At 41.6% G+C, this 13,381-nt stretch overlaps 1 protein-coding gene across 1 annotated transcript in view; it reads right to left on the minus strand.

The window, feature by feature from the left end:
- The window catches only part of itfg1 (integrin alpha FG-GAP repeat containing 1), a 93,342-nt gene that overhangs the window by 14,248 nt on the left and 65,713 nt on the right, over positions 1–13,381 (minus strand). The window contains exons 13-14 of the mRNA XM_077564296.1: positions 9,594–9,637; positions 7,778–7,856 (exon numbers count right to left, since the gene is read on the minus strand). Coding sequence (XP_077420422.1) covers positions 7,778–7,856; positions 9,594–9,637 — 123 coding nt within the window. The remainder of the gene's footprint in view (positions 1–7,777; positions 7,857–9,593; positions 9,638–13,381) is intronic.

Here is a 13,381-nt window from a genome sequence, read left to right on the forward strand (position 1 = left end):
TAGTTCCGTAGAATTGAGTGATTCCAAGAGGATTGCTTGGCAAATAGAAAAACTAGTGAAAACAAGGGATTCATTAACAAAGCAAACACATAACTTCAAAGTAGGGTTTCCACAGTAATTCCCATTCCATGCGCTGGTTGCTATAGAAACGGTTCCTGATGGCAATAAAAGGAGCAAATTGCAGAGGATGAGAGAAAAAAAAAGAAGGGGGGGGGGGGCAACCATGTTTCATTCTAGGTGTGGTGTCAACACAACAAACTGTGAAGGAAAAGTCGAGGTACATCAGTGCCAGATTGCACCTTCCTCGTCGGTTCAGCCAAAGCGTACTTCATGGGAGACGACACTGATGAAAATAAATCAAAGTAGGCAAGACTAGAATTTGTAAAACTGCATGTTGGCAAGCCGCAAAAGCTTCTGGAAGGGACAAAATTGGAACTTTGTGTCAAGGCCCATCAGATCTATGCTCACGGATGCAAAAACGAAGCATATCAAGGAAAGAACACGAAACAAGAAGAAGGCTCTGTTTTGTTCTGGGGCTGATTTTCTACATCTGGCACAAGGTATCTTGAATCCATGCAGGGTACAATGAAATCTCAAGACTCAAGATATTCTGTCAGAGAGCTACCCCCTCAGTCGCAGGTCATGGGTTTTGCAACAGGGTTATTACCCGAAACACAGATAAAAGCACCCAAGAATGGTGACAAGCAAAATGACGGACTATTGTGAAGTGGCTTTCTATGAAACTTGCTCTAAAACCAATTGAGCATCTGTGGAAGGTGCAGAAACATGCCGTCTGCAGAAAGCACCCTTCAAACCTTGGCCAGTTTGCTCATGAAGAATGGGACAAAACATCAGCTGAGAGGTGTAGAAATCTGATTGAAAGTCACCATTTTTTGGGGGATAGCAGTAGAGAAGAAGTACAGTTTTATGACCTTCAACAACCTCAACAGGATGATGTAAGAAACAAGTAACTTCTTGCCAGGACATCAAGAGACAGACAAGACAACAAAGGTGGCGAGTAGCGTTGCAGTGATTTATGGCATTCATAAAGTGGCAATGGCAACGTGGACGTGAGGTGGGGCTGCGAGATTACAGGGTCATGCATGAAAGCGAGGAAACAAGACAGGCATGAGTTAAGAGGAGGGCACCTCGCCATCATGAAGGACATAAAAACAAGGACGAGGGGGCTGATCAATAACAACTTTACATCTCGCTCTCACACACACACTCTGTTTCGCCCTCTCTCTCTCTGTAAAGGTCATCCTTTTTCATATTTTCCTTGCAGAAGATGAGTTACTCTGCATCTCTAGGTCTTTAGTTTATAGACTACATCCTCTTACTCCCTATAGTTTTTTAGTAAGTTTATCTTCGAAGTTTTTTTATTGAAAATGTGCAATAACTGGTCAACCAACCAACCGACCGACCAACTGCTTAACAAACAACTGACAACCAACCAAATTAACAATTGACCAAGGTAGCACAACAAACCAATCAACCAACCAACATCACTAACAACTGACCAACCAACTACCAGATAAAATAACCTAGAAACAAACAGACAAACAACTAAACAAGACAGACAAAACCAACAAACTAAAAACCGACCCACTGTCTATTAAACAAACCCAAAAAACAATTGCAACTGAGAACTGATGAACCAACCTCAGTCAAACCAACCAACCAAATAGCTGACCAACCATCCAACCGGACTGACACCCAACTAACCAGAGCTGACCAACTGGACTGACACCCAAAACCATCCAGCGCTGTTTCCACCAAGCAGATTGGATCACTTTAGTTGGATATACATTTTTCAGTATTTCCTTTGGTTTATAGAACATAGACACTTGTTACCATTTTATAATAGAACATAAGAATGGAATGGGATTAAAAACGGTGTCATGTAAGTCTCCTACGTGGTGCAAATGTGACCATAATCAAGCATGACTCATGCACTGAATCTGCAGGTGGACACAATCCAGGCTTTTACTTGACTTAGCCTTCAAGTTGTTTTGAATCTTTCTAAATACTAAAACATAATCCATATGCATGCAGCGTGACTACTGTTTCATTTCCAAAAGGTCATGCATGCATGTAGAATGAGCAGAGAGAGTGCGTGCTGTGTGATTTTGTGAGTTACTAATCCCCACAAGTCATTAGGCTAATTGGACAGAGTGAAGAAAGTTCAACATTGATTCTCCGCCCCACGAGCACACTCGTCTCCATCAGTGTTAAAACCGGACCAGCATTTTCCTGGTGATTTTAGAAGAGGACTCTTACAATAGAACCCAGCCCATAACAATATTGTAGAAACCCAATGAACAAACTACATTGGTAGTCCGCAGACATCCACAGCATAATCCTCATTTGAATCGGCAACAAATTCCTTCCGAGACACACACCACATGCAGATGTCTGAATGCGTACAAGTGCAACAGCCAAGTATTATTCATCCGCAGACCTTCAGAAACAGGTCAGCAAGTTTAATGTGAACAAACTAACATCTAACTAGCCAACCGACCTACCTACATCTATCTACGTATTGTACCTACCTACCTACCTACACTCTAAAAACAGTTGGCTCAAAATACCCCTAATACGGGTCAAAAATGGACCGATCCTCTACTTTACAATATTTTAACAATACTTACTTTAACTTCTTGACTGCCAAAAACGTTAAATAACGTTTAGTAAAATCCTATGGAGGAGTGCCAAAGACGTTAAAATACGTTTTTTTTTTTCAAAACAGAGGTGAAACTAGCCATTTTCTATTGTTGATGACTGAAGAACGGAATAAGGTAGAAACAAACTTTTTTTCTGATAAAGACTAGAGTCCAATCTTTCATTTGGTAGTATGTGTGTTTCCATAGTCCAAACACATAATTTTCTGTGGACCTTGAAAGATCAGTCAAAAATGCTTAAATCGGCTGGCACCCACGGCATCCCTTTTCTGAAAACGTCTGGCAGTCAAAGAGTTAACAATATTTACGAGTTGATTTGCACTAAAAGACCAATTTCTTGACTCAACGTTGGGTCAAATTGACCCATAAGGTGGCTCGGTCCAATTTTGATCCATAATTGGGTTACTTTTGACCCAACTGTTTTTAGAGTGTTCCTACCTAGCAACCAGCTGCAAAACAGCAAGCAGGCAACCGATCAAAGACGACAACAACAAACAAACCAAGTACTTGAGGTAGCTCACTGAAAGACCACTTCACAATTTCATGTTTTTTTTAATAAAGGGATGAAATTTAAAAAAATATTTTTCTTATCCGATTATTCGACAAAATGATCGTCAGGTTAATTTATTATTAAAATGATCATTAGTGGCAGCCCTATAAAAAAACAAGCAAACTAAACACAAAACAAACACAAACACACAAAAAACTGATGGCTCACCATTATTGTAAGGTACTAACTTGCAAAAAAAGAAATAAAAAAAATCAGCATCTGGGTGTGAAGGCAAGCATTTATCACTGCGAGCACCCCCAATCTCAGCGGGAAGTCGCTGATGAGTGTGCTGCTTGCCACGCTCATCCATTCTACCTGCTTAGCATGTTAGCAAGCAGATGCCCACCCGTATATGAACACACACACTCGTAGATGCACACTCACTACACAACTACCCACTCCAGGTGATCATCTGCCTTGCTCTCTGCTCTCTCTCATGGAGGCTAAAGCGAATGAAGTTCACAGCATGGCCTCACGCAGCGAGTGCTCATCTCTTACAGTCCCCAAAGCGACAAACTACAAAATGAACACACTTGAAAACGCCCCACACAAGCTAACACACACACACACACAAACAAGTAGCAGTTCCCTGGCAGCATTTTGCTGCTGTTAAATGAGGAGTCAGGGGAATAGTGCTGGCGAGGCCTTGGGCTACTCCGCTTCTCCTTCGCCATGTGCACTCCAGTGGAAACGCAGTGGAAGAAAAAGTAGAGGAGGCTGAATTACAATGAGCCAGACAGCAATCATCCGGAATGTTCCGATGCTAAACAGTTTGGCGTTCTGCTTGAGATGCGACCGAGAGAGATAAGATTCTCGTCTTCATCGATGCTTCATTAGAGGATCGGCCACCTCATTGAAGAGTGATGTTCATGTATCCCAACTGACCGGATCAGATCAGGAAATGCATTATAATTTCACTGAAATGATTAAACGCGTGTTCCTATTCACATTGATTGCTTTCGGCATCACATGACATTTAAAAAAATAAATAAATACACCATCAGCCATGATTTTTGAACAAGGCAAGTTAGTTCAGAGGTTAGAGCAATTGCCTGTGACCATGGAGGACCTGAGGTCAAACCCCGCTTGGACCACATTTTTAGTACATTCGATAGTTCGGTAGCAACTGACTATCCTATCAGGAAATGGATTATAATTTCGCTGAAATGTTTAAATCCCACTTTTGACAGATTGCAGTTCAAGTTTTCTTTGTAATCATTTGTCATTTAACTACAATTAAAACGTTTTAATTTTCACATCATTTATCTTTCAATTTCCTTCATAAGCATTCAGCTTAGCATTCAGCTATTAGCATCCAGCTTTCCAGCATTTCCACGCAATTTCTGCAGAAATTGCACTTAGTATAGTTTTTTGGTGGATTTGGAATAGTCAAAGATGGAGCAGGATAACCATAGCATGGTTTGGGGTCATCATGTCATCATGATGGAGGTAGATGACAGCTAGCGGGCTAGTCGAGTGCCTAACTAGCTGGCACAAAAAGCCAGCAAGAGTTTACTGCACCAAGACAGTTGAAAGCATACCCAGGTTCCACTTTCAGCCATGGGACAACGATTAACAACGTGATTGCTGACCAGTCGTCCAACTATGTCACTGGTTAAGTACTTACACGGTGAGGGAATGAAAACTCAGGGGCCAGCGGCTCAAGCCATACCGAGAAAATTCAGGAAAAAAGCTAATATTTCCACAGTTCGGTACTTGATAGTTCTCAGTATTTGCAGACTTTCAGCAATTACGGTTTTGCTTTGCAAAAAATAAAAAAAGATCAGGGTATACAGACGCTCCCCTACTTACGAACATTCGAGTTACGAACAACGGTACATACGAACATGTCTGCGCGCATGTCAAAAAATGTTCGTAAAGAGATGCTGTAAGTTAGATTTTGTATTGCGCACCTTTTTCCGAGTACTGTAGTGCTTCTTTCCGCCGCTAATACCGACGCTTGGCGCTGTGAGAGCTCACCCAGCATTGGAGGCTCAGCAACGTGTCGAGGAGGAGGAAGAAGAAGAAGAAACGCCTGTCGCTCATCGATAAAGCCATCGCACTCTTCGAGCAGCAAGACCCAAATATTGAACGTTGCACAAAGGTTGCAAATCAATTGAATGATGCCATACAGTGCTACCGCATCATTTATGATGAAAAAACAAGAAAACTGTGCAATCGTCGTTAGATCGCTTCTTTCGGCCAGTTTCTAGTAAATCCTCCAAGGAAGATACTCATCAACCCTCTTCTTCTCCTCGACCCTCAACTTCTTCCTACATTGAAGTTACGGAGGAGGAAGTAACTTTTGAAGCCCATTCCAGCGACGACGAAGAACCTCTCATGATATAAAATCCTCCTCTTCCTCCTCCTCCTCCATCAAATCCTTAAGCATCGAGTACATCTTCCAAAAGTAAGTTAAACTTCATTTTATTTATCTTATTACGTACATGTACATACTGTGTGTGTCTCTCTCTCTCTCTAACATACGTAGTACAGTACTGTACGTATTCTCTTTAAACATAAATTATAATACAAAATATAGCACTGAAGCAACTTACGAACAAATTCACCTTACGAACGATCGCTCGGAACGTAACTCGTTCGTAAGTTGGGGAGCGTCTGTACTTAAGGTTTACACTATTACCGTAAGAAAATACTATACTCAACTATTCCTGTTTTTTCTTCTTCTTAGTAATAGCAGGTCTTGGTCCCATCTAAGGTTCACTGTACTGTTAATGTTACCACAACAAATATGACCATTATTGTTGATGATACATGTAATGGCATCTGCAGCAGCTTTAAAAGCACACTGCTGCAGCAACCATTTGTACATCAAAAAGTGAGTGTAAACACAACAACAGGAGCACTACAGAAACATCAACAATAGCCAGGCTATATTTATCTCTGACCCCAATGGCTTGCCACTGTAGTGCAACATCAGTTTACTGCAACTAACGCTAACGTCTCATCCCATCATACGTACATCCTGTCATTATGTCTTGGGCTTTTTTTTAACGTGGCTTCTTGTGACAGCGGGTCGCTGCACAGTTTACATCATAGTTTAAAAGACGGTAGCCTACATTCCTTGTGGAAGTAAGCCTTGGTAAGAACATAAAGGAAACAATCACGAGGCGGAGAAATGGGCTGTTCTCCCGGCCGCTGTCTTCCCCCTGATGCAATGTGCAGGTGCTGTCTCGAAAGAGGATGACTTTGAGGAAAGAGGAAAAATAATAATAATAAAAAAAAGGAGCTTTAGAGACTTCAGAGGAGGCTCAATACAATGTTTTCAGCATAGCCCAGCGGGAAGTAAAAATGCCTTTTATCATACCGAGGCTGCCTGCAGGATCCTTATGTGACTGCTGGAAATCAAGTCCAATGAAGACAAAAAAAAATGGCTAATGTTTCCGTTGCCAATTTAGAGCATTGAATAAACTGCAGAAGGGAACATCAGTGAAAAAAATCGTCATTGTAAGTGGAAACTGTCCTCTAAAGTCACTTACAAATAAAATGGAAGTAAAGGTTCAATGAGTTTAAATTGAGTCAGTGAGCCGATAAAGCTGAATTAACGGAGTCTGTGGCGTTTCCAGTGAGTCTGCTAACTTAAGTCAGTGATCCGAAACAACCAAATCACTCTCGTCCAAGGCGAGTCCCCTAACTCAAGTCAGAGAACCTATATATAAAAAAAAGAACCATCTGAGTCTGCTGTGGTTCCAGTGAGTCGGCAGAGCAATCTGTGGTATTGCAGCTGAGTCTGTCAACTCCAGTCGGTGAACCGATAAAACCAAATCTGATCTGATCCGAATCTGGTGTGTTTTTGTGAGTCAGCTAACCGATCTGGTACAACATTGTCAACGGACTCTGTGGTGAGTACGGTAACATCAGCCGGTGAACCAATACATCCGGATTTTCTTCTAGTGAGTCTGCACACACTACTTTGAGAAGAGAATCATCCGAGTCGGGTGTTTCCAGTTAGCTAATTAACCGATTCAGCTGTATCATTAGATTCCGTGGTGAGTCCTCTAACTTCAGTCAGTGAGATGATGAAACGGAATCATCTGAATCCAAGTGTTTTTTGGTGAGTATGCACAGTTTGTACACTCGAGTCAGTCATCCCAATCAGAGTCTGTGCTGTTTCAGGTGAGTCCGCTAACTAGAGTTCGTGGGCCGAATTAAAGAATCATCGGCGTCCGCTGTGTTTCTGATGAGGTACTAACACGAGTCAGTGGACCGAATCATCATCGTCAGCAACATTTACAGTGAATCCTCCAACTCGAGTCAGTAAACCGCTACTACTGAATCATTTGAGTCGACTGCAAACTTCAGAATTATGCTTCTCGACTCAGTATAAAGATTCATATCAGGTGGTCGAGGAACAGACTAGCTCTACTTTTAGTGTGCCACCCCAACCTTTTTTTGCTTGAATAAAATGCGGTACAAGATGGAGTTGATGTCCTCTATGTTACAGCAGGTGCAGTGCAATGCGCATGGCTTGAGGAGCCATTTTATTTGCCATAACTACTTTATCATTTATAATTTAGCTTCTTACCTGAGGCGTTCTTCAGGTAGCCGTTGGAGTCCACCGTGGTGTACATGACATATGGCCCCGGCTGGTTTACACCGAACGGCTGCATGCAAAAACAAAACAAAACATCGAAAGAAGAGTTTCATGACATGATGACTCAGCAAAATGTTGTCAAAATGCCACAAACAAGAAGAAAAAGAGGAGGAGGTGTGACTAAGAGGAAAATAAAAAAGACGGAGGAGGTGATGGATGGCGGCGGCGTGGAGCACAAATAGCCGACGGCAGCCCGCTTGCCACCTTGACAATTCGACTGACAGGGAAAGCAAAACAAATGCCGCAAGAAGCGGCGGCATGTTTGGCGAGTGGAAAGCTAGCTGGCGGCTAGCTTGAAAAGCTAAGAAATTGTTTCAGGATAGAAAAACAAACTTTGTGATGTATGTTTGGCATTAGATTTGGAATCATCCGTTATGCCATCACCAGTCAACTGTTAGCTGGGGGCTAGTTTGCGGCTAGCACGGAAAGCTCAGATAGCAAAATGTATTTCTATACTTAACCTGGGCCACTTGCAGGCAAAAATGCAACACACAAATACTACGTAATAATGTACACTATGAGTATGTACTGTAATTATACGTTATGAAGCCAGTTGCTTCCCTTCACTGTATTTTTCCTTATTCAAAAGTAACAAAACGATTGTTATTTTTTGATATACGAGTGAATTGAGTTTAGTGCTTGATAATTTAATGTTTTCATGTACTAATTAATACCTTTAAAAAAACACATTTGTCACTAACTAGCGACTGAAAATGACATCACGTGTGCTCAGGCCACATGTAAAAAACAATCAGTTTGCTAACATCACATGACCAAACCCATAAAACAGGTGAGTCATGATTGGTCGTTACCTGAGCTACCTGTGAGGCCTTTTTTCAGGTGACAGCAAGTAGCAAAATGCGTTTTTCATAGGGATTAGTTAATTGTACATGAAAAATAATGACATTATCAAATTAATTCTAGACAAAATATAAACTTTTTGTATTGCTGAACATGGCTCAATGAGTCAAGTGTCCCTTTAAGACAAACTAAGCAGCCTCGATAAGAATAAAACATTCATTTGAAAGTTTGGACACAATGAGGATACTCGTCGCTATTTCTGTGCATGCGTCTGTCTCTCTGGAGGATTATAAAAATGCATGTGTGTACCGTAAACACTCGAGGCCACACACAGAAATGCTTCCTATGCAAAAAGACACTGAAATGTAATTTTAATGATCATATCATGACCTAAATATTCAATTGCAGTATGATGCTACACACTTACCTAGCATATGGAAGAACTAATTTACGCATAGTGACAAGTTTGCTCTATATTATTGATTTGGTTGTTATTAACATAACGATGAGATTCATTTTTCAAAAATCATTTCCAGTTGAATACATTTTGTAGGAACTTTATTTGGACATATGCCGCCATTGTAATTTACGGCGCAACGCATTCCGTGCGCAGTCACGTAGAATGGCGGCAGTGAAACGCCTGTCAAGAAAGCAAGTTAAGCCTCGAAGCGTTCCCAAAGAAACAACCTGCGATCGGGAGAGTCACCCTCCCCCACGCTGTGCTCTCGTCATTCACCAGACGCATTCAAGAGTTTTGATCATCCCTTTAGGAACGTAACCAAGGCTTACCTTGCTTTCTTTATACGCGTTTCTCATTGCTCGGCAGAAAGCGGCGTACGTCCAAATAAAGTTTCTACAAAATGTATTCAACTGGAAATGATTTTTGAAAAATAAATCAACACTAGAATTCCTATTGCGGCCTAACAACGTATTGAATGCCGCTTACCTTGATGTTTCCAGGGCAGGCGTTGGAGCAGAGGCCGCTGAGCACTGGAGAGGACAGACAGCACACAAATACTTTAAAAAGCTTTTTAAAAGAACACAGTCTACTTACGGTATGTAACACAAAGTGTAGCGTATATATGTAGCCTACATGTACGTGTGATGGATGGGCGTGATAAACACAAACAGGGAAACTGACAAGCACAAATGAAAATAATTTACTTACATGACATACTGTGTGTGCGTATGTGCTTGTGGCACATTTTAATCTGAATTGCTAATCAGTCATTAGAGGCGAGGTGACTTTATTAGCATGCTAATGAGGTCCTGTGTCGAGGTCGCTTTGATTGGCGCGTTGTAGTTGTGCTAAATGAAGTTCCGCATTTGATTAATCAGGTCTGAAAAAGTTATGGATTTTACTCATTAAAATCTAAAATGGACCGTACAACTTTTGATTCCTGGGCCGGGCTCTGAGGTTCACAAAGGATGATGTACATGACTTGGGCGTACTAATTTTGATAATTTTTTTTTTTTTTTCTGGAGAGCTCAGTATTGTTCATTCGGTAATTTTACCGATTTGACATGTCATCATCATTGCTCTCCTTTTTTTTTTTTTTTTTAATATATATATATTTTTTGTATGTGGGTGATTATGTGTATGTGCGTGCGTGCGTGCGAGTGTGTGTGTATTCATTAGTTCACCTAAAACCCATTAAAAAAAAAATCCCATACCGTTCCCCTAATTTTGATTCTGGCATGGCGAGGATCATTTGACATTGCGATTCAAAATTCAAAAATCGAAATGTAGACGCCTGAAATCATGTGATGAGAAGTGTCTGATTGGATCGGAAGACAGAACTGGGCAACTATCGGACCGGCGGCACAGAGCAAGGACGTTCGGCAGCGAGAGGAAATGCTGTGAAAGAAAATAATAATGAGGCAAGCATGCATTTAAGAAAAGGTTGGTACACATTTTGCAAGCTGGTAAACACTCACTGCTTTGAGGCAATTGAACTGCTAATTAATACCAAGTGCAAGCCAGACTTTTTGTCTCGCAGCTTTGTGGCCGTCCGTGCTCATTGTAGTTGTTTACATTGCGCTGAATACTAAAACTAATAATGTACTAGGAGAGCTCCGTGACAGCATCAGCTTGCTCTAAAAGAAACACCCAGATGTATGTTTATGGGAACTCTGGTGACTTTAACAACGTAATGCTGACAGACAGCTTGCCCCGTCTTGACCATAAACACTTAGGACCAAATGTACACTCAACTAGAGACGACTCGAGCCATCAGTCTCTCTAATTACATTTCTATTATGTGTATCCCGGCCTCCTGTTGGGCTGCTATGAGAAAACGGAGATGGACCATGAGGAACATAATGAAATGAACAACTTTGCCCGTTTTGATGTTCACAAGAACTGTTTTACAGCTCCAGAATCACTGCTCGACCAGATGAAATGCCCCGAGAGTTACTCAGGCAACTGTGAGGAGGTCCATGCACAAGATTAACCCGAAATGCTGCTGGCCCAAACACCATCTAAGCTAAAATGTTTACTATCAAAACATGCCCGAGAGTATTTCTATATTGTCGTGGATTTCACTTATTATTGGGGTGATCTGGCATGAAATTCCCCGTGATGGAGATTACTGTATTCCCTGCGTGCAATTATTTTTTCCTCCCGTCACATTTCTATGCACAGCCCTGCATAATGACAACATGAAAATCATATTTGACAATACTTGCAAATATAATAAAACTTTGGTTGACTTTCACGTGTGAAGTACTGTGAATACTTTCTGGATACAAAATATGTGTGAAACAACGGTAAAGATCACATCCTCTTTGTGGTCCAAATCACTATAATGTCATTTTGTCCATTTGGGTGGCCCTTGAGTGCGCCGCAGTCGGCTTTGATCTCTTTAAAGCGAAGAAGCTTCAAAACGCTGTTGATTGTCGTTCACTCTCAGTCCATAATGCTTTATTCTGTCTTTGTTCAACTCTGCTCTGGTCTGATCAAAGTGCTACTCTGCTTTGTAAAGTACAGTTAAGTGGCAAGCAGTGTTAATGTTAACCCAGGGTGACTAATTCATTAGCCCTCTTTTTAAGGTCTGTTATAATTAAGAGGCGGCATAAGGCATAAACCTCCCAGGACATTTTGTGCCATTCAGGTCCTCAATGACGTGGTATTGACTTGGTCTGGACCCCTCAAAGTCTTGGTTTTGCCTCCTGAAAGTCTTGGTCTTGACTCTCCCAATTCTGGTCTGCACTCCTAAAAGTCTTGGTCTTTGATAATGATATACTTCAAGACCAAGTCAGGACAAAGAACAACGTAAGAAAAGTCCAACACTTTAAGGAGTCAAGTCAAGTGTCAAGACCAAGACTTTGAAAAGCCAAGATCAAGTCTTTGAGCAGTCGAGACCAAGACTGTGTCCAAATGTCCACACTCTTTCCTATATAGTGTATTATATAGGGGTTACGCCATTTTGTAGAGGTGTCTGAATGTCCACAGAGAAAAAAATACAGTGCACTCAAAAAGACCCACAACGCACTTGGAAAAGTAGTGAGCGTCGGTGGTCACTCAACAGGTTAATATGAACCACAATGCATTGCGAGGAGGAAAAAAAATGGTGCAAGCGATGCCAAATGGTGGTCACATCACGTGATGCGCGACAAAGAGCAAGTAGCAGAATGAGGGAACGATATATTAGGATATAATATATTGCAGGACTACTGTACTGAATGAGAAGTTAGGGGACAAGGGTTTGAGCACAGCCTTAGACTTTAGATTCATGAAAAACTCAAATCTTTGAGGAGTCAAGTCAAAGACCAAAATTTTGAAGACTTGAGACCACAGGTCACAGCTTAAAATGTGTTCAGGCATGACTGACACAGAACAGCGAGGGAGCTAAAAACGCGTGCTCCGTTTTCTTGTGCCTCGTACACGCTTCTGTCCCAAGATGACACAAAACAAGCGAGTGCTCCTAGAAAAAACTCAATGTGTTCTTGTGCCCGAGCACCTCGTCGGTGTCTCGTGTGATCAAATGCACATCCTGTCTTGCTCGTGCACCATCCGTGGCGGGACTCAGCTGGCAAGGGGGGGGGGGGGGGGGGGGAATGCTATGAGCATTATGGTGGGAATCAGGGAGTCCGTTTGGGTTGGTGACTGTACACTTTCAAGAGTGTTAAAAATCACCGTGTCAGGAACAAAAGCCCAAATTTGGTTCAACAAAGGCTTTTCCCACCCTGTGTGTAAAGTATTGATGCAGGATTGAGACGTATAAAGACAATCACTAAAACATAATGGATTCTCAGTGAGAAGGACACAGATGTTGATATTTGATACGGTCATATTGATTATGTATTGCAAGGTAATAAGATCGACGGTAACATTATTTGATCTAGTTGTATCAATAATGTATATATGATTAAAACAGCAGTGTTACTTAATTGAGAAACTATTGACGTGCATAGCAAGATGCTGCTGTTTTGGTTAGCAAGGGTGTTCCAATGGGCTTCTGTTCTCTCTGTGTGCTTATGTAATCATACTAAAATTAGCTCTTGGTCAAAGCGTGCCATCTAAAATGCGCATCCCTCAGTCTTCGTGCATCTCTTTTTTAACCTCGCCGAGCTTGGCTTTTTTTTTGCACTCGGACCTCACCTGCGCGTCGGCTGGGCCACGCTGTCAGGTCACATGACATCACACACGCACATAAACACAAACTAAATTTGAGGAGCAGACCTTGACGGAGAGCCATGACGTGTGGTGTCAGCACTAATGGCTACAAGCTT

This window comes from Vanacampus margaritifer, chromosome 4, assembly GCF_051991255.1.
Source record: "Vanacampus margaritifer isolate UIUO_Vmar chromosome 4, RoL_Vmar_1.0, whole genome shotgun sequence".
Classification (NCBI taxonomy): Eukaryota; Metazoa; Chordata; class Actinopteri; order Syngnathiformes; family Syngnathidae; genus Vanacampus; species Vanacampus margaritifer.